General features: G+C 30.7%; 4 protein-coding genes across 9 annotated transcripts; 2 read left to right on the top strand and 2 right to left on the bottom strand.

The window, feature by feature from the left end:
- The first annotated feature begins 683 nt into the window (after nucleotides 1-683).
- Nucleotides 684-2802, top strand: Mob3 (MOB kinase activator 3). Of its 5 annotated transcripts, none has more exons than XM_072895712.1 (6): nucleotides 684-763; nucleotides 978-1180; nucleotides 1444-1594; nucleotides 1810-2037; nucleotides 2162-2277; nucleotides 2360-2802. In XM_072895712.1, the coding sequence occupies exons 2-6, from the start codon at nucleotides 1130-1132 to the stop codon at nucleotides 2525-2527; spliced, it is 714 nt and encodes a 237-aa protein (XP_072751813.1). In that variant the 5' UTR covers nucleotides 684-763; nucleotides 978-1129; the 3' UTR covers nucleotides 2528-2802. The 5 variants fall into 5 exon arrangements, with proteins under 5 accessions (XP_072751813.1, XP_072751811.1, XP_072751812.1 ...); XM_072895711.1 differs by having other exon boundaries at nucleotides 696-857; XM_072895713.1 differs by having other exon boundaries at nucleotides 723-740.
- Nucleotides 2803-4897: 2095 nt separating this feature from the next.
- Nucleotides 4898-7942, bottom strand: Uqcr-c1 (Ubiquinol-cytochrome c reductase core protein 1). Its single transcript, XM_072896326.1, has 7 exons — nucleotides 7783-7942; nucleotides 6985-7203; nucleotides 6295-6680; nucleotides 6017-6210; nucleotides 5760-5929; nucleotides 5394-5648; nucleotides 4898-5185 (listed from the first exon to the last, which is right to left on the bottom strand). The coding sequence occupies exons 1-7, from the start codon at nucleotides 7849-7851 to the stop codon at nucleotides 5045-5047; spliced, it is 1434 nt and encodes a 477-aa protein (XP_072752427.1). The 5' UTR covers nucleotides 7852-7942; the 3' UTR covers nucleotides 4898-5044.
- A 270-nt stretch (nucleotides 7943-8212) lies between these two features.
- Nucleotides 8213-17801, top strand: LOC140667502 (RNA-binding protein 5). Of its 2 annotated transcripts, XM_072895525.1 has the most exons (9): nucleotides 8213-8418; nucleotides 9494-10093; nucleotides 10193-10262; nucleotides 11528-11601; nucleotides 12424-12537; nucleotides 12626-13376; nucleotides 13467-13630; nucleotides 13711-14718; nucleotides 16020-17801. In XM_072895525.1, the coding sequence occupies exons 2-8, from the start codon at nucleotides 9518-9520 to the stop codon at nucleotides 14713-14715; spliced, it is 2754 nt and encodes a 917-aa protein (XP_072751626.1). In that variant the 5' UTR covers nucleotides 8213-8418; nucleotides 9494-9517; the 3' UTR covers nucleotides 14716-14718; nucleotides 16020-17801. The 2 variants fall into 2 exon arrangements, with proteins under 2 accessions (XP_072751626.1, XP_072751625.1); XM_072895524.1 differs by having other exon boundaries at nucleotides 13711-16113.
- On the bottom strand, nucleotides 17604-18916 carry LOC140667504 (beta-1,4-N-acetylgalactosaminyltransferase bre-4). The gene is made up of 2 exons (XM_072895527.1): nucleotides 17881-18916; nucleotides 17604-17798 (listed from the first exon to the last, which is right to left on the bottom strand). Exons 1-2 carry the CDS (start codon nucleotides 18673-18675, stop codon nucleotides 17604-17606), a joined length of 990 nt encoding a protein of 329 aa, XP_072751628.1. The 5' UTR covers nucleotides 18676-18916.
- Nucleotides 18917-18918: the final 2 nt, after the last annotated feature.

Here is an 18918-nt window from a genome sequence, read left to right as displayed (position 1 = left end):
CCGGAATTCGTCATCTTTTCGCCATCCCTCAAGCTGCGATTTCGACGATTCGCACATCATACTCTCGCGACACGATAATTCACTTCATACGCGGCACTTTTAATCTGACAATTGTCTTGATATTTTGTAACTAACTAAGTCTACCAAATATAATAGGTCCAAGAATCACTTCGATTCGAACTCCGATTAATTTCGACGACGATTACGCGGAGCGAATTTAAACTCCGACCAACACACTGCACTTCAACGTTCCGTTTGAATTATCTTAGTTGTTTTGAATTGTTAGCTATAATTGTTTGTCCAATCAGAAGAAAGAAATTTTTGCGCCATTTATTGTGATTGGTCAATCGCTTGATTAACCAATCAGAGCAAAGTAACCTTTGTCCTTTTCGTTCTGATTGGTTAATCAAACAAATAGAAGCATTTGCCATGCTCGTCTAATGTGGCGTCCTCTCGCTCATCCGTTTCTACACTGACGCATATTAAAGGCTGTTTCACATCGATTTAAAGAAGATAATAAAAATATAACATATAAAACATCTTAGCTGCTTAAATGGTTAATATTGATATTATTATATTATTTAATGGAATATATATGAATTATTTCATCTTTAAAATGTTTATATATATATATGTATTACATTTGCATTTACGGTGAGATAACTTTGTACAACAGCCTTTATTATGCACCAAAGTGTGATCAGGTGTGGTCAGGTGCAGGCAACCGAGAACCGAGTTTGGTAAAAGCACGCGAGTCAAAGTCGTAAATAATTCTTTCGCATTTTCAGTCAGATTTTATAATATACACGACGCTGTTAAAAATTTATTGTCTTCAGTGTAAAACAAGAGTGAAATGCGTTGGAGTTTTTATTATACATAACACAAATAGTTTCGAATAAATAATTTTAATAAATAATCTTGTTATATATTTTTGCTTACGTGCTTGAACAGTTTGTGAAAAAGATTTTTATTTTTAGCTTTTTCGTAGATGCAAACGAATATAATGTTATGAACATTTGAAGCTGTGTTATAATTGTGCCAAGTGCATGCTAAACGCGTGTGTCTGCCGGTCTTTTTGGATTTTTTATAATAATATAAGTGAGAGAATAATATACAATTTTTATACGCAATGACTACATTAAGTGGTTTTATAGAATTCTTCCAAAAAGGAAAGGTAGAGGTAGTTATTAATTAATTAAACAATTAGATATAAGATAAGCTAATCTAAAATATTGATTTCTTACATCTTGTAACAACCTATATGGGTCATAATTGTCTCTATGATATTATTTGTTGTTTGCGATATATAATACATATTACAAAATGTACTTTAAAAATACAAAAGAAATCCATTTTTATTTTTATATCATATAAATATTAGAAATATATTTGTATGTACACAATCTATATGTATTTAGATATTCATATATATTTTAATTTCAGACATTTAGACCGAAGAAGAAATTTGCTCATGGAACGTTACGTTATTCTTTACATAAACAAGCACAAGCTTCCCTTAATTCTGGTATCAATTTAAGAGCTGTTGTAAAATTACCTGCTGGAGAAGATTTAAACGATTGGATCGCTGTTCATGGTACATGAAATATTTAATAATAATATAAAGATTTGCTATTATTATATATAATAAGTTTTGTATATTGTAAAAATATTTGGAAATGCATTTGTATATTACTTATTCTCACATTATATTACATTTGATTAAAAAAATATCTTGCTTCACTACCATTTTTCATTTATATATTGAAATAATGGCAATAATAAATAATTATTTACTTTTTCTTTTTCTAGTTGTGGACTTCTTTAATAGAATAAATCTTATATATGGGACTGTATCAGAGTATTGTGATTCAGCATCATGTCCAACAATGAGTGGTGGAGCACGTTTTGAATATTTGTGGGCAGATGGTGAAAAATATAAAAAACCAACAGCATTACCAGCACCACAATATGTTACTCTTCTTATGGATTGGATTGAAGCTCAAATTAACAATGAAACAGTTTTTCCAGTATCAACAGGTTATTACATTTATCTTATATTTATAACATTGTTTAATAGTAAGTAATCTTTGTCATATAAAGAAGATATATAAAGAACATATAAAGAAGATATATAAAGAAGACATGTTTTTTTTTATTGCAGATGTGCCATTTCCTAAAACATTTATACCATTATGCAGAAAAATTTTAACACGTCTCTTTAGAGTTTTTGTTCATGTATATATCCATCATTTTGACCGTATTGTAGCGATAGGAGCAGTAAGTATTTCTTAAAGTAATTTTAGTATTTTACTACATTACATATAAATCTTTGACTAACTATGTATCACTATTATTTTAGGAAGCACATGTGAATACATGTTACAAGCATTTCTATTACTTTGTAACAGAGTTTGAATTAATTAATTCTAAAGAGTTAGAACCATTAGCTGAAATGACTGCCAAAGTTTGTAAGGATAGTGTTTCCCCTACTCAAAGCACAGTACCATCAAACAATCAAAGTAGATAGTTATTTTATATTTACTCGTCTAATAAAAACAAAACTAATTATACAATTTACGGTAAAATAGTAGAATCTCTAAGCATATACATAAGATTTAGTTATATAAGAATAGATTATATAGCTTGACATTTTTTGAATTGTACACATTTTTATGAAAATAATTTACTTCATAGATATTCTTTAATAACATTTTAAAAATGTTTTAAAATTTGTCTTAAGACAAATAACATTTTTCATTAATAAGAGCTAATTTGACAGTAGTTCAAGATACATGATATTATATTAATAGTGACATTTTATTCATCTTTATATTACTTGCAATTTAGATTAAAAATAATTATTACAATAACGCAATATATAAAAGTTTATATATCTTTAAATATTTTAAAAAATTGTCACATTAAAATAGATTTAAATTCAAAAGAAAATAGTCTTCTTTTTTCAAGAAAGTAGTTAGGCTTATCTTACAACATTTTTATTCTAATATATAAATATATATTTACAATTATATATAATTATAAACATATAACATTAACATACAACATAAGTGTTGTAATACTAAAAGAATAGGCAAACAATATTTCGCGAATTTTTCTTATTATATTTTGTATAATTCTTTTAAAAATTATAACAATTAGTAATATACTAAATCCAATAAATTATTTAGATATTGTAATTGAAGGACAAATCTCAAATATTTCTTTGCTGAGATTTAAATGTTTAACTTTCGTCAAAATTTTACATTTCTAGTCAAATTTGATTTGAATCTTATTTGAATCAAACATAATCTAATACATTCTTTTTCTTTTTTTTACTAAATATAATACTGTAACTCTTTTTATTAATTATAAAAAATTTGAAAAGTTTAATAAGATAGAAAAGTTGCAATGCATTTAATAATTAACACATTTTAAATATAGTTGCTGAATCATATATAAATCTCTCATTTAGATCTATATAATCAATTTATATATTAAAAATAGAATTAAAAGTAGCTTGCTATTATTATTCATTTATGATTATTATAAATTAAATATTTAATATTTGAAGAACCTTGTGAGCAAATTTTCGTAAATATATATAGAAAGTCGTTTCTATACTAAAGTTTATATTTTCAACATTTTTGTTACCAACTTTATGTTTATTTATATAACAAATTTATCCATCAATCAATATTTAAGAATAAAAATAACGATTTTAATATAAAATTAATGTACAAGAAAAGATGACAGAAATTTACATTATATATCTTCCTATGATCTACATATATAATAGGGATCCATCTCAGATCTGAAAAATATCATTTATGCCAAAGCTTATTATACTAATAAATAATATTAAGTATCTTTTATATTATACATTATATAAATAGATGAATGTAAATATTTTGTAATTTTAGGATTTAATCCTTAAGTACAGAAATTTAATCTCTCATACTTTATTTTCGCTAGTTTATTTGGCTTATTGTTAGACTTTTCCACTCTAGTTTGTTTCGTTAATAGTGATATTAATGTTTTATTTTGTCTTTATTTCTATATTTGTTGAGTTTGATTGAATAGAAAATTAAATATATGATATATAGTTGAAATTTATGCCTGTATTTAAGGTTTTATTTTTAGCATATTTAAAATAATGCATATTTAATATTATACATAACAATACTGTCCACATCAAATACAGTCCAAAAAAGTACAAAGATTAATTGGAATATTCCATTTTCTTTATATTTATTACTGCAAGATTCATGACAACATATATTGTATATGTATTATGTAAATAAAAAATATTATTAGTTATCTATGTTGTTTATATATATCACACTTTTTAATTAATAGAGATTAAATAAAATTACATTTAAATGAAAATTATTTTTTCTCTTCTTTATTACTAATTATTTAATATTTATTAAATTTTTAATATTTTGATTTATACTTATTAATATTTATTAATATTAATAAAACGCGATTAAAATTGTATAAATTTCAAATAAAGAAAATAAGAATTAAAATATATTTTTTATAATAAATAAGAATAAAAGACTATATAAATAAGAATTAAAATGTATTTTATTTATTAAAATATAATTTATCATATATTATTTTACAATGTACATAAATTTGTGTGCTTTGAATATAATAAATTTAGAATAAAGAAGAAAAAAAAAATATATATATATATACTGTAACTTTTATTATTAATAGTTGAAATGAAGAATGCTATAAATATGCATATTGATTTTTTACATTTAATTTTTTATAAATTATATATAATATTAAGAGATTAATCAAAATGTATTTTCGACCATTTATTTTAACCAGGTAGTATACATCAACGAACATTTGTTTCGTAAATGTATGACAAATTAAAACTACAATCTTTATTGGGCGACAGTATTAACATTATTATTAGAAATTATACTTACAACACAAATATTAATTTACATGGGTATTTTTGTCAGTTGGCAGACTTATGTGTATCATAATTTTTTACTTCTACTTGATGTGCTAAAATGACTTAAAATGATTACACCCTAAGCCAATACATAGCTCCACGAATATTATTATAATCTGGCAGATTTTCGACAGGGCCAACTGCTGCAATTACTGGACAGTGATCAAAAATATACTTCATACCAACATTTTGAATAGTTTCAGCAGTTACACTCTGAAAAGAAATACACACATTAATGTATTATGTGTTCTGAAAAGAATGAGAAAATCTTGTAAGAAAGATCTTATATCTATTTTATATTATAAACATTTTCGATATATTACACATATAAGCAAGCAAAAAAAAATATTGAATTAAATAAATTGAATAAAAATTTATGACAAGAAAATTTTTAAACATATATATAATTGAAGCTACATACATCTATTCTCGTCTCAAGTTCGTGAAGTGGAATACGGCGATTGTAACATAATATTTGACGGCCAATATCTTCACAAATAGCGGTAGTACCATCCAATTGTAAAAACATGTTAGTCTTAAGAATATTCTTTGCACGCGCTACATCTTTCTCAGTAACCGATGTGCATAATTTCATCCATTCATGTTGAACGTGTGATGTCATATCATCACATTGCATAGGATCACAAACGAAATATATACCCCAAAGTCCTGTATCCTATATAATTAAAAAATATTAATGTATTAAAATTACAATTCACACATACATTGATTGTTATAAGAACGTGTTATTTTATATATAAAACAATTAATATTTATATACAAGTACCTTGTAACATGTGTTAAAACTCTGGTAACTATGACATAAGCCATTTTCTGCACAAGCTTTAGCTAGATTGCTTGCATTATTTACACCTCCTCCTTGGCTACGATCCCACGCTCCTATAAGAGTATTGGCGACCATAAGAGGAATGTTGTCTGCTTCAGCCCATCCAGCACCTTTGAGCATAATATTTATTAATTACATTGCGTAAACTATTACAACTAGTTTATTTTGAATTATCTTAATTAAATGATTCTAAATACCCTCAACAGCAATCGCGATATGCGCAAGAGGGATCGAATCATCGCGAACTCTTATTTCAGAGCCAGTATAACGGCAGGATTTAATATAGTCTGGAATATTATCATAATCTGGTCCTGTCATTTGACCAAAATGCTTATTAGCAAGTTCGATTAATTGATTGTGATCTACACCACCAGCACCAGCTAGTACAAATCTAAAGAGAGAAAATAACTTGATTTTTGAAATATTACTGGAATTTTAAATATATAAACTAAAATTCTTGATGACAGGATTTTACCTAGGTGGTCCATAATGAGTTTTCACATAGTTGACAAGATCGTCTCGTGAAATACTTTTGATATTTTTAGTAGGCCCCAATATCGTTCGTCCCAAGGATGTACCTTGATAAGCAGCAGCATGTAAGTGATCAAATACAACCTCTTGCAAATTTGTTTCAACCTCTTGCATTTCACGTAAAATAACGCCTCGTTCTCTTTCAATCTCATTTTCACCCAGCTTAGAATTTTTAATAATATCACTGAGAATTTCAATAGCTTTTGGTACATCTTGTGACAAGCATTTTGCATAAAATACAGTTTGTTCTCGACTTGTGTAAGCATTCAAATGAGCTCCCATATTCTCTATTTCCAATTCTAAATCAGTTTGAGAACGTTTGGCAGTACCCTATAAAAAAAAAGTTTATTAGTATTAGTAGAAAACATAGTAATAGATAGTTTATTAGATATATATATATATATATATATATATATATATATATATATATATATATATATATAGTTATAATAAATTACATCTATAATTTATAAAAGTTATTTAAAACATTTATCACATATGTAATACATTGTAGTTATATTGTATCAAAACACAAATGTTCTATTTCAAATTGCAAGGTGTAAAGTTTTAAAAAATTTATTATACCACAAGCTTTATAATTACTATTCTTTATTAATAATACTAATTAATATACCTTAAAAGCCATGTGTTCCATAAAATGAGCAACACCATTGTTATCATCAGTTTCATATCGACTTCCAGAATCTATCCAAAGACCAACAGTAGCTGTCGCAGCTCCGCTATCTTCACTAGCAACTCTCATTCCATTATCTAAAGTTGTAACTCTCGTAGCTGGTTGATTGATAAGGGTTTCTTTCAGAGAAGCAGCAGTTGACTGCCATTGTTTTGGTATCTAGTTGACAAAGTTATCAACAAATTCTAAGTAATATGCAATCAATTTTAAATCAAAAATATAATAAGTAAGTGTATCACAAACATTCAGCTTTAATCATAAAGAAATTTATTAAATAATAAATCTGTACATCTAAATTGTTAATTATGACATGTCATGGATCTCAAATTTCTATGAACGTTATTTTTCTCAAGTATTTCTAAATAATTAATGACAAAATGTATATATATTGTTAAATATTCTTTTTCATAGTGCATACATGTTAAATCACACCTGTCAAAGGTATAACAAAGTCAACATTGAGTTTAGTATTATTGAGGTTAGAAATATAAGCATTCGAAAGCGTATCGAGCTTTTTCACTTTTTATTTCGTCTCGTCATAAATAATTTGTACTGTCAGACAGTCACATTATTTTCACACCATAAATGCCCTAAAACTAATATTTTACTCTTATTACGTAAGGACCTTACGAAAATGACAAATTTTTACGAATAAAAATTAAAAATAAATTGGTTGTGAAGTTAAAACCGGTATCACAATCACTATGACTGCATATCGTGAAATGTAATCGGTTTTACCTTTACAAGGCTGGTTTTATTAGTATATGTGCGCAGAGCGCTACTAATTTTTAGTAGACGAGTAGCCATTTTTCGAGCAATTTATCGAGTGAAGCCGACGAAACGGTGAAACAGGACGACCCACGAAAGGAAAATTGTAAAGATCCTATGTGTCATGAGAAGGCGCTGTATCTCGTAACTCGGTGTATAAAATCGATGTAGATACACCCGAGAACGAGTCGTCCACATAAACAATGTATGAGTAAACTGTGGTATGATCCTTACTCAGTGACCAATCGGCTCATCGCTTTTTCGAAAGCAATGCTATGTAATAGAAGATGATTGGCTGCCGCGTGGCTAGTAGCAAAATTACGCATGCGCGTGCTGAATCTTTAACAACTCATGGTTATATGCGGTTCAATATTAGTTTTGTAATCAAAGCTCAAGGTACACGTAATGAGTTTCGACTCGTTCTTCGCGGAATCGCCATATTTTACGGATCGAACAAGGAGCTTGACAACGCCATTGTGTGGATTGTGTTATTTTTTGGCAGTTCAACGTGCTTTTTCAGTAAAATAGCGAACGCCGACCGTTGTGAGTTTTTCTCTGGTCGTTGGGAGTTGGATATCACGCTGGAGCAACGAATCATTGCAAAGGGTAACGTTTATTCATCAACGCTACGACACTTCGCATCTCTCTGGTCGCGACAGAAATTCCGCGCGTCATGGCTTTGCCGACATGCACGCTTCAAGTATTTATTATTTTTATACTTGAGAGACGCATACGACTTTTACAGTTAGAAAGTCCGATACTCGCAATTCATTGTAGATATATCGCTTTTCTTGCCCCCTTCATAGAATACCGCGTTGGATGCATTGTAAAGCGCATTGCTATCATGGTGCATATAAAAATTGCTGCATAGAATCGATTTTTTTTTTCTTTACTGTTTAGGAACAAATAAGATTGTTGGAGAAAAAATTTGAAATGGATTCAAATTTTTGAAAGATCAAAATATTTTTCTTAATAAGAAAAACATCAATATTTATATATTTTCTTATTGTAGACTTAACACATAGCAATATACATAGGACATTTTCACTAATCTTATGTTATTATTATATATTTATCTTTCTAAAATTATTACTTTTAAAAACTACAATATATTTTAATAATATGTATTAAATAATAGGAGGAGTGGGAGAATATATATTATTCAGCTTACAAGTATACTCTATAAATGTTTCAAATTGTTTGCTTTATTCAGTATAAAGAAATCTTTACTCTTTTAGTTAATTAAACAATTGATCAAAATATTTGTAACATTAAAAGAAATATATTAAACCTTAATGAACATTGATACATAAAATAGAGAATTTAAATATTGTACACATATATGTGTATATAGATACATATATACATACATATATGTAATGAATATATAATTTAAATTTTTACATTCATAATATATTAGAAGAAAAATATATTTTTTATATAGAAAACAATATTGTTATGAAAAAAATAATAGAATTGAAATTGATATTACATCTATATATATATATATAATATTACATATAATCAGTTCCTTGACATATTATTAAATATAAAACTGCTGACTATTATTTTATATTATATGTTCAGAATATATTCTATATAGCTTATATATGCATACAAAACAAAAATTTTTTTATGATTATTGAAAAAATGTAAAAAATTTTTTTTTTTTGTTTTGCAGAAGTTGAATAAATGCTCAAACAGCATGTACAGCAATAGCATTGATCCATGGGAGCCTGGCTATGGGCCAGAAAGAAGAAGTCACAATTCTGATTATGATTATCGCAATGATTATGGAAGTAACAGATCACCAGAGTATTCAGAACATCGAGATGTTGATCATCGTGACAGAGATCATCGTAGTCCAGACTATAGAAATCATCGTGGAAGAGACAGAGATCGTGAAAGAGATCGTTCAAGGGATAGAAGAGATCGTAGTAGAGACGATCGAGATCGCAGTTATAGGGACCGCGAAGATCGTTACGGGAGACAAAGAGACAGAGACTCTGTAGAACGGGACAGAGATAGAGATAGGGACAGAGACAGAGATAGAGATCGTTCTAGACGTGACAGAGACCGGGATAGAGATAGGGATCGTAGGGGAAAACGGGAGGATCGGGATCGTGATCGTGACGATGATCATAGTCGAGAAAGTTTGGACTTTGAACACGATCATGGTCGTGCCTATAACTCGTCTATGGAAGGAATTCACTACAAATCACAATCGCCCAACAACACCATAATGATACGTGGGCTTGCTCAACATATTACTGAAAATGACGTAGGTTGTCAACTTTGTGGTCTACTATATATAGTGGCCACTCATTGAGTCAGCATTATAAAACATGACATCATTATTATTATGATATGTATATCACAGGTGCGGCAAGATATCCTCAATTGTGGTCTCATGCCTAAGGACATCAGATTGATTCGAAAAAAAGATACAGGTAATTATTACATTATATTAACAATTTTAATACATCCTTATGATGTAATAATCATGCATATGAACTGGACTGTTATAATATTATTATTCATTATGAGCGATTTATGATTAAAATCATACATAAAATTTCAATGAATTTCTTGCAAAAATGACTATTTATTTAATTTTAAGAATTTTTGTTTATAATATTGTAGTACCAATCATATATCTCAAAATTTTATTGATTTGACTATCGACTATTTATTTATTTTTGATAAAAGGTAAGTTACAAAAAAAATATGTGAGAGAAATTTTGAAGAGAGAATCTTATTGCTAGACTTTTGCAAAAAAAGATGCACAGTACATATATATATATATATATATATATATATATATATATATATATATATATATATATAGTGTGTATATAATTTTAAATTATATCTACCAACCAACGAAAAATATCACTTTTGTTACACTCTTTAATGAAAAAATCTTAATTGTTATACGTAAGATAATATAACTTGTAGTAATATAATTATAGGGATACATAACAATCAATTCTTCAATTAGAGTACCCTTTTACTTTCAGACGTTATATCTGAAGATGTTATTTTAATAGTAATACATCTATTTTTTTTATTTCTTTTGCAATATGAAGAAAATCCTAAAAGAAAAAATAAGTTTAGAAAATAAAAGTATACATTTTATCAAGGAAATCAATATTTGATAGACAAATTTACAAATTTTTCTTATCCTTAACTCTAAATCTCCATATTTCAAGTAGAAAGAAAATTATTTCTCATATTGCTATTAAAATAATATCTTTATTATTAAGCTTTAATTTGATTTACTACAACAGATTACGGTATATAAATAAAATTAATATGTATCCGGGATCGCGATTTTAATTATCAACATCATTTTGTTCACAAAAGTCTCTACATCGGTCTCGTTCGTTTGTGTAATAAAAGGATAAAAAAGAAAGATCAATAAATTTTGCCTCAGCTAGGTTTGACGTTTGAAAAATTCTCCGTAACGTTAAATTATATATACTACCGGTTCACACACGAAATCGATGAACTGCGGTCTCTCGCACGGGATTCGTTCTGCTGAGATATAGGTAAAATGGAAAATGAAAGCGAGCGACGAAGCGAAGAGACACACTTCGTTTGAAAGTCGGTCTGTCACAATGGTTGGTGCTGTGATTGCCTGCCCTCTCAGAGTAGAGACCCCCAGGCAAAAACGTGGATTAACTCTGGATATGTGTGTATTTGCTCTGTATAGGTGCTTCGCGAGGTTTTGCATTCGTCGAGTTTAACGCGACTCAGGAGGCCGCACGGTGGATGGAGATGAAACAGGTAGAACGAAGTTCGGTCCAGATACCCAACCGATGCGTTGTCGCACGCGTGCCACCGACTGCCCCGTGGCGGCAAGGCACGGTAACGCAGCCCTCTGGCCCTCCCCTGGCCACGGCTGTGCACCTGTAAAGCTAACTCTACCGTATCTAATTATTTATCTAGGAATCCCCCACATATTTTGCAGACTTTTTCTTAACTCGCTCGCAATATTCGCGCAATTATAAGTTTACTGAGGGATTTTTGGCCGCGTCGCGTGCTTTTACTTGTCCCTTATCATAAAAGACTTCATCAACTAACATTACGAAGAAAAGGGTCATTCCAGTCGTCTTATATCGCATTTTGATCGCGCATTGTATTCGGGCATGTGATAGATTAATTTCAAAATCATGATTTTTATGCTAATCGCGTCATCCGCTTTTCTGTCATATTATTTGTATCTTTGCTTCTTCCATTTCGCTTGATTCCTGATGCGATTATTAATAATGTTCTCGAAGTTTTTATAGAGATTATGCACGAATTTTTTTATTTACATAAAGTATTTACATATGCAAGTGATCGCGCGTCATGTTGCTTGCTTGCACTTTCTTACGGAAATTCAAATATTACAATTATTTATATGAATCGCGCATGATAAAGTAATTCGGTCTGCAAACGGTGTGGAATGGCCCACGTTAATAAGCCAACGAGGCTTTGTTCGCTCGCGACAGAAAGCTATGAAGTAAAAAACTATAATATTTCGTCAACCAAGAAGGAAGTTTACGGGAAAAACAAGAGGCCTTAGGAAGACGTTGGACGGGATAACACTGAAATTCTCTGTTTCAGGGAGTGCTGATGCTGCAGGACCAGTATCGTGCATTGATGCAATACAGTATACCGAAAGAATGTCATGTGGATAAACCGCCAGCTAAGAATACGCAGGATTGGCACTGTGTTAAGGTTTGTTTCTTGTTATATCGCTTTGTTTCTGTCTCTTCTGTAGAAATATACATATTCACGAATAACAATACATTCATTATACGTACAGTGTGGAGCACACAATTTTAAACGGCGCGAGACTTGCTTCAAATGTTCCGCTTCGCGAGCGGAGAGCGAGGAAGGCGGAGAAGGCAGTGACGAAATCAGCCCACATCCCACGAACACCGTACTTCTACGGGGATTAGACGTATTAACGACCGAGGATTCCGTTCTACAAGCGATGAAGAATCTGTCATCAATGCCGATACGCAGTATTCGCATCGGTCGCGACTCTCTTACAAATACATCTCGCGGGGTATGCTATTTGGAGATGGGCAACGTAGTAGATGCAATGTATTTGCATACTGCACTCACGAAGCAAGGACTGGTAGTCGATGGTAGAAAGGTTGAGATAACGTATTGTAAGCTTCATCAGATTAATAACGCGAACGCATGGAAGTCCAACGATACCCAACCGCAGAGATATACCCTCGATGACGTCGCCCAATTGGCCGAATACAGTGCCAATTTGTATGCCAAAACGCCTGCACAAAAGGCCCATTATCTTCAGTATTATACGCAGTACTATCAGAATCAGATAATGCAGGGTTCGGCAATCACATTGCCATCTCTGAATCAGACAGATAGAGTAAACGCGGCCGCGGCAGTGGCACAGTCCGCTATACAACAATTGCAGGCGTCCAGAAAATTAGGAGGCGATGCTGATGACGTGAAGGGACGACCGACTCCTACAGCACCATCTAGTACAACGTTAGCGAGTGGGAGAGTTCCTGCACATTCCAGCGATGGAAAAGTATACTGTGAGTTTTCTCAAGAATAATATTATTATTTAAATTTATTTTAGATAATTGAGCTCTATAAAACCTAATTGTTCATAATTATTATTTCAGCTGTACCGGACGTCAGCACTTACCATTATGACGAATCATCTGGTTACTATTATGATCCTAGTACCGGGTTATATTACGATCCGAATTCGCAATATTATTACAACAGTCATACACAACAGTTTCTTTATTGGGATGCCGAATCATTCTCTTATCAACCAGCTAAGGTAAAATCTTTAAGAAAAGATTCACATGTCATAAGTTAGTTTAAAATATTACTAATGCAAAACACATTTTCGTTTTATAGACTACTGCGAGTACGACGCAGGGCGCTGCAAGTACAATAACAGCGACGGCAAGCGGTACAGATTCCGCGAGCACGATCAGCAATCAGGCTACGACTTCATCAGCCGCTAACGTGACTCAAGAGGCGTCGAAAGAGGATGAGAATAAAAAAAAAGATACTAAGCAGGATAAAGTGAAAGTAGCAAAGAAGATAGCAAAAGATATGGAACGTTGGGCTAAAACATTAAATCAGAAAAAGGAAAACGCCAAGAATAATTGGAATTCAGAATTTGCCGGTGCGGACGGCAGTCAGGGTATCGGTGGGAGCGGTGCAGCGGACGCAGGATACGCTATTCTGGAAAAGAAAACTATTGCGACTCCTTATCACGAGGATGAGGATCAAAGTAATAATGGATTGGTAGCCGCTTACGGTGGCGGTAGCGATACGGAGGAGGAGATAGAAGATGTGCAACAGGAAGAGAAACAGCATACTGATTGGAGTAAGCTGGCATGTCTACTCTGTAAACGACAGTTTCCGAGTAAAGAGGCGTTACTCCGGCATCAACAACTGTCTGATCTGCACAAGCAAAATCTAGAAAATTGGTATCAAGTACGTGGTCTAGATCCTAACGATCCACAGCAAAGGAACAATAAATATAGAGACCGCGCTAAGGAAAGGCGGGCCAAGTATGGCGAACCCGAACCACCGCAACCCAATAAATTGAAAGAGAAATACTTGAAAACCAGAGTGGAGGAGATGTCAGTGTCTTACGAGGAACCTACGCGAGCCGGTATCGGATCAGACAACGTTGGCAATAAATTACTGCAAAAAATGGGTTGGAGTGAAGGGATGGGCTTGGGAAAATCTAATCAAGGTAGAACGAGTATTATCGAAGCCGAGAGGCGCGTCCCTACGGCTGGATTAGGAGCGAAGACTTCGTCGTATAGCGCACTACCAGGCGATACTTATAAGGATTGCGTAAAAAAGATGATGTACGCACGATATCAAGAATTGTCTGACACGTAATAGGTAAAGTATATATAACACACATTATAATAGGTTTTATATATACATAAGTATACAACGTACTCGATTTTCCATAGACACGTAATTATACACGCTCGTATTGTTATCATTCGAATATTGTAGTTACAATAATTGCACAGTGATAGGAATTCTTGAAACTGTGTATACTTTATGCAATATATATGCACTTCATACATCCTCGTATAAAGTTCTGTTTTCATATGCTTCAAACTAAGGCATATTGTACACATTTCTTTTTTTGTAATATATAAAAATACAATGTGTTGTCAAAGATTCATACATATACACACACACATATGCCATTTTTTTATTTTTATTTATGTAACAGCAGTATCACATTTGCGAAAAAAAGAGTAACTCTCTTCTTTTAAGCCTTTTAATTGTATTATTTGATTTTTTCAAAAATTGTGATTTTTATAGAAAAAAAAGAATACTCTGTTGAAATAGTCAATTATGAGTTGTTATATCATTGTTCAATGCAATAATGTTCTTTGCCAAGAATAAAATATGTACAGTTAAGTACATCATAAGTACATTGATAAAAAAATTGAATTGGCGAACGAATCTAATCATGAAAAATTCTCTTTATAGATGTAAGCAATACAGAACATCACAAGTTAAATATTTTGAAGCATAATAAAATATTCATTGATCTAACAAACGAGTTGTATGAACAGTATCACTTTAATATGAATATTTGTTATACATTATTAGAAATACTCGTACTTTTTTAATATATTCATGAAACGAAATAATATGGCTTGCTTCGCAAAAATACTATGTTAATTTCATGATGCTTCTGTGAAAAAAATACACATGACCTGTTCCTCTGTTATTCAAAATATTTCAATTTATCTTTATTAATGCAGCTTATATTTATTATATCATAATGAAATATAATAAATTCCTTCAATTTAATTATATCAAACTGAATATAAAGATATTTTTTGACATTACATTTATTCACGTATACATACATTTTTTTTTCTTTTTCTTTTTATTATAATTTTGTCATTTTTGGAGATAATGCATTTTACACTTGTCATATATATATACACATTTCTAACGTCATTCTTACAATTTATTGCCATTTTTCTAAAATTATTGAGCGGGATTCATGTATTTAATAACATCAAGGAGAATTAATAAATGTACATGCGACATATATTATTGCTCGCATATTGGAAACGGAATATTTTTTATACATGTTAAATTTTCTAACTTATGTTCTTGTCTGACTAGATTATCATTCTCATTCAAAATCTTTTTTTTTTTTTTTTTAGGAACAGTTATGATCGAGTAACACAATATGAGCAATAAAGAGTAAAGAGTATACTGAATCATAAAGTTTGTCAGAGAGTATATTAAAAGAAACAACTCGATTTAGTGGTTTTAGTGAAATTATCTACAGAAATATATATATATATATATATCAAGATATTTTTTAACATATAGTTTATAATATTTAATCACCTATATTAATATCTTTTGGGGTTATTACAAATCTTGAATACGATGAGGAAATATATTTGGAATAGAAATAGAGATATGTTCTTAATAGAGTGTGTATATATGTTATATATAATATACACTACAATAAATACTTTCACAAAAGTCAGAAAAGTAGAACACACTAGAATGTTAAAATGTTAAATATTATTTTTTTCTTTTTTTTTTTTTTTTTTTTTTTTAGAATAATACTTTAAGCTTAGTAAAACAATACAATTTTATACTCCATTATTTTAAATATTCTTATATGTAATTATTATTTTTTTTGTAATATTCACAAAATGTAGATCAATACCGGTATACAATAATACTAGTTGTCTTATTTATATCTACAGTTTCATTTCTACAGTCGTTTTCTCTTTACTATTTAATAATAATAAATTAATACATGTTTTTTATTGTTTCATAATACTTCATTGTAACGACACACATTATATAAAATTATTTTATTACTATCATCTCTTTATTTAGAGATACAAAGCAAGATATTTGATATTTTCATATTATATGATTTACAATTTATAGAAAAGCGAAGATTTGTAACAAGTTATTACTATAATCACTAGTAAATTGAATATTCGAAAAAATTCTCTAATTGAATCATATTTAAATATTTATATAATATTACATCAAACTTTGTTTTATAACAGAAGAAGGTTATTTATTTTATATCTAAAATAAATAGGAACAATCACACAGTGTACAAAAATTACTTCGTTATTATAAGATAAGAAGTATATAAAGACCAGAGAATCTCTTGAGCATGTATAAGGTAAGTATTACATATCTTAAAACCAATTATTCTGTTTCTATACTGATTATATGTCTATTATAAAATGAATTTTTGTACCATTAAATAGCTATAATTCTTTTATGATAAAAAATAAGAGATTAAATAATGAAAGTATGTTAATGTCTTTAAGTGATATTGCTTCTTATTTTGATGAATCATTTGTAAAAAAATGGCTTTTCTGATTACAGTCTTTAACCCTTATCAATTATATAACTAGATTATCTTTTATATAAACTGTTAACTAATAACGAATTACAATACTAATGCTATTAAAAAAGCATTATTATGATTATAAAAAATAATTGTCAATATTTCAAATTCTAATACACAAAATTGCAGTACTATTTTAATAATCACTAAATATTGTAAGATTTAATCATAATATGTTCTATCACAGCATACCAGCAATTATATTTGTTCATTAAATGTACTTTGTATAAGATAAAACTTTTTTGATGCTACCAGAGAAAATAACAGTATGCTATTGTAATAACTAATTGTTATAGCTAATTTATAGAAGATATGTGCAATACATATTTAGATAAAAAAAAAAAACTTATAAAAATTACACATCGGCTAAAATCCAAGAGTATAATGGTCGCAATTGATGGTTTAAAACTCTGTATTCCAAATTGCTAAGTCCATCAGTATCATACCTGCGAGCACCATTCTCTAAATTTGCAAATCTTGCAGTACTAGGAGGTTCCTTTTTATGTGTTAGCATATAATACTGCGCCACATCAGGTCCAAAGCGTGTAATCTGTCAAACAAAATCAGTATGTAAATAACTTGTATAAATCTATCTCATCACACGATTATATACTATGTTACATTGATCAAACCTGAAAACCTCTGGACTGTAAACGACTGTAAAAGTCATCATCTTCTCCACCCCAACCGTAGAAAACATTGGAAAATCCATTCACTCTTTCGAATTGTTTTCTCGTTAATGCTATTGCACCCCCAAACAAGCCTGTGTAAGGTAAATTATATCGGAAAGTATTTACACTGGAACTCATGTGTCTGGGCATTTTAGTGCACGCGTAGATATTGTCAGGATTCTGCGGTATTAGATCAACGTCTTGGAATATGAAACAGTGAAAGTCATTGATCTTGGTGGCTTCTGCGTAACCGACGTTAAAGAGCTTGGCGCGATTAAACTCGCGCATCGGACTCTGCTCGATGACGAATATCCGATAGTCCAGATTCTGTGCTTGCAAGAACGGATGTATGTAATTCATGAAGACAGCAAGCTGACTCTGCCGGTTGCGGTACGGCAATATGATGGCAACGTTGAAGAGCGGGTGACAGTTGAGAGGTTTCCATTGGCCACCCGGTAGTATCCCGAGTCGTCGTGCCATCGCTGACGGATCCTCCCGAGGATGCTGTTCCGGATAGAGCAGGGAGGACCGTCTACCGTTAACGGAGATCATGCAGGAGTTATCCCTCGGCGGGTACGATCTTTCCATCTCGTCGTAAATGTTCTCGGTCTTGATGAAGGTGTAATGGGAGGCGAAACGCGCTGGATGGAGGCAGTAGCATAATACGAGTATCGTCGTAATCGTGTAAGACAACCCGCGCGCATAATCGTAAAAGAACGCAAAGAATATTTTAAAAATATTGACGAAGCTCCTCATCCTCTTAACCTAATTTCGATCGTCGACAAACCATCAATGTATTCAATATAAGCGATTCCCAAAGGAACACGTTAGAATCGCGATTCGTGCATTTCTCTGATTTTCGTAGGAACACATGCGTGCTTGGTGGTCGACGATGTGATCTTAGAAGAGAAAAATTCGTATCTTTGAAAAAAAACTCGAGAAATACACAGACTTGACAGATAAACTGCAGACGACACGAGCAACAGACGAGATGCATCG

Source organism: Anoplolepis gracilipes, chromosome 7, assembly GCF_047496725.1.
Source record: "Anoplolepis gracilipes chromosome 7, ASM4749672v1, whole genome shotgun sequence".
Taxonomy (NCBI): Eukaryota; Metazoa; Arthropoda; class Insecta; order Hymenoptera; family Formicidae; genus Anoplolepis; species Anoplolepis gracilipes.
The sequence above is the reverse complement of the archived record's forward strand: the minus strand, read 5'-3'. Positions and strand labels throughout refer to the sequence as shown.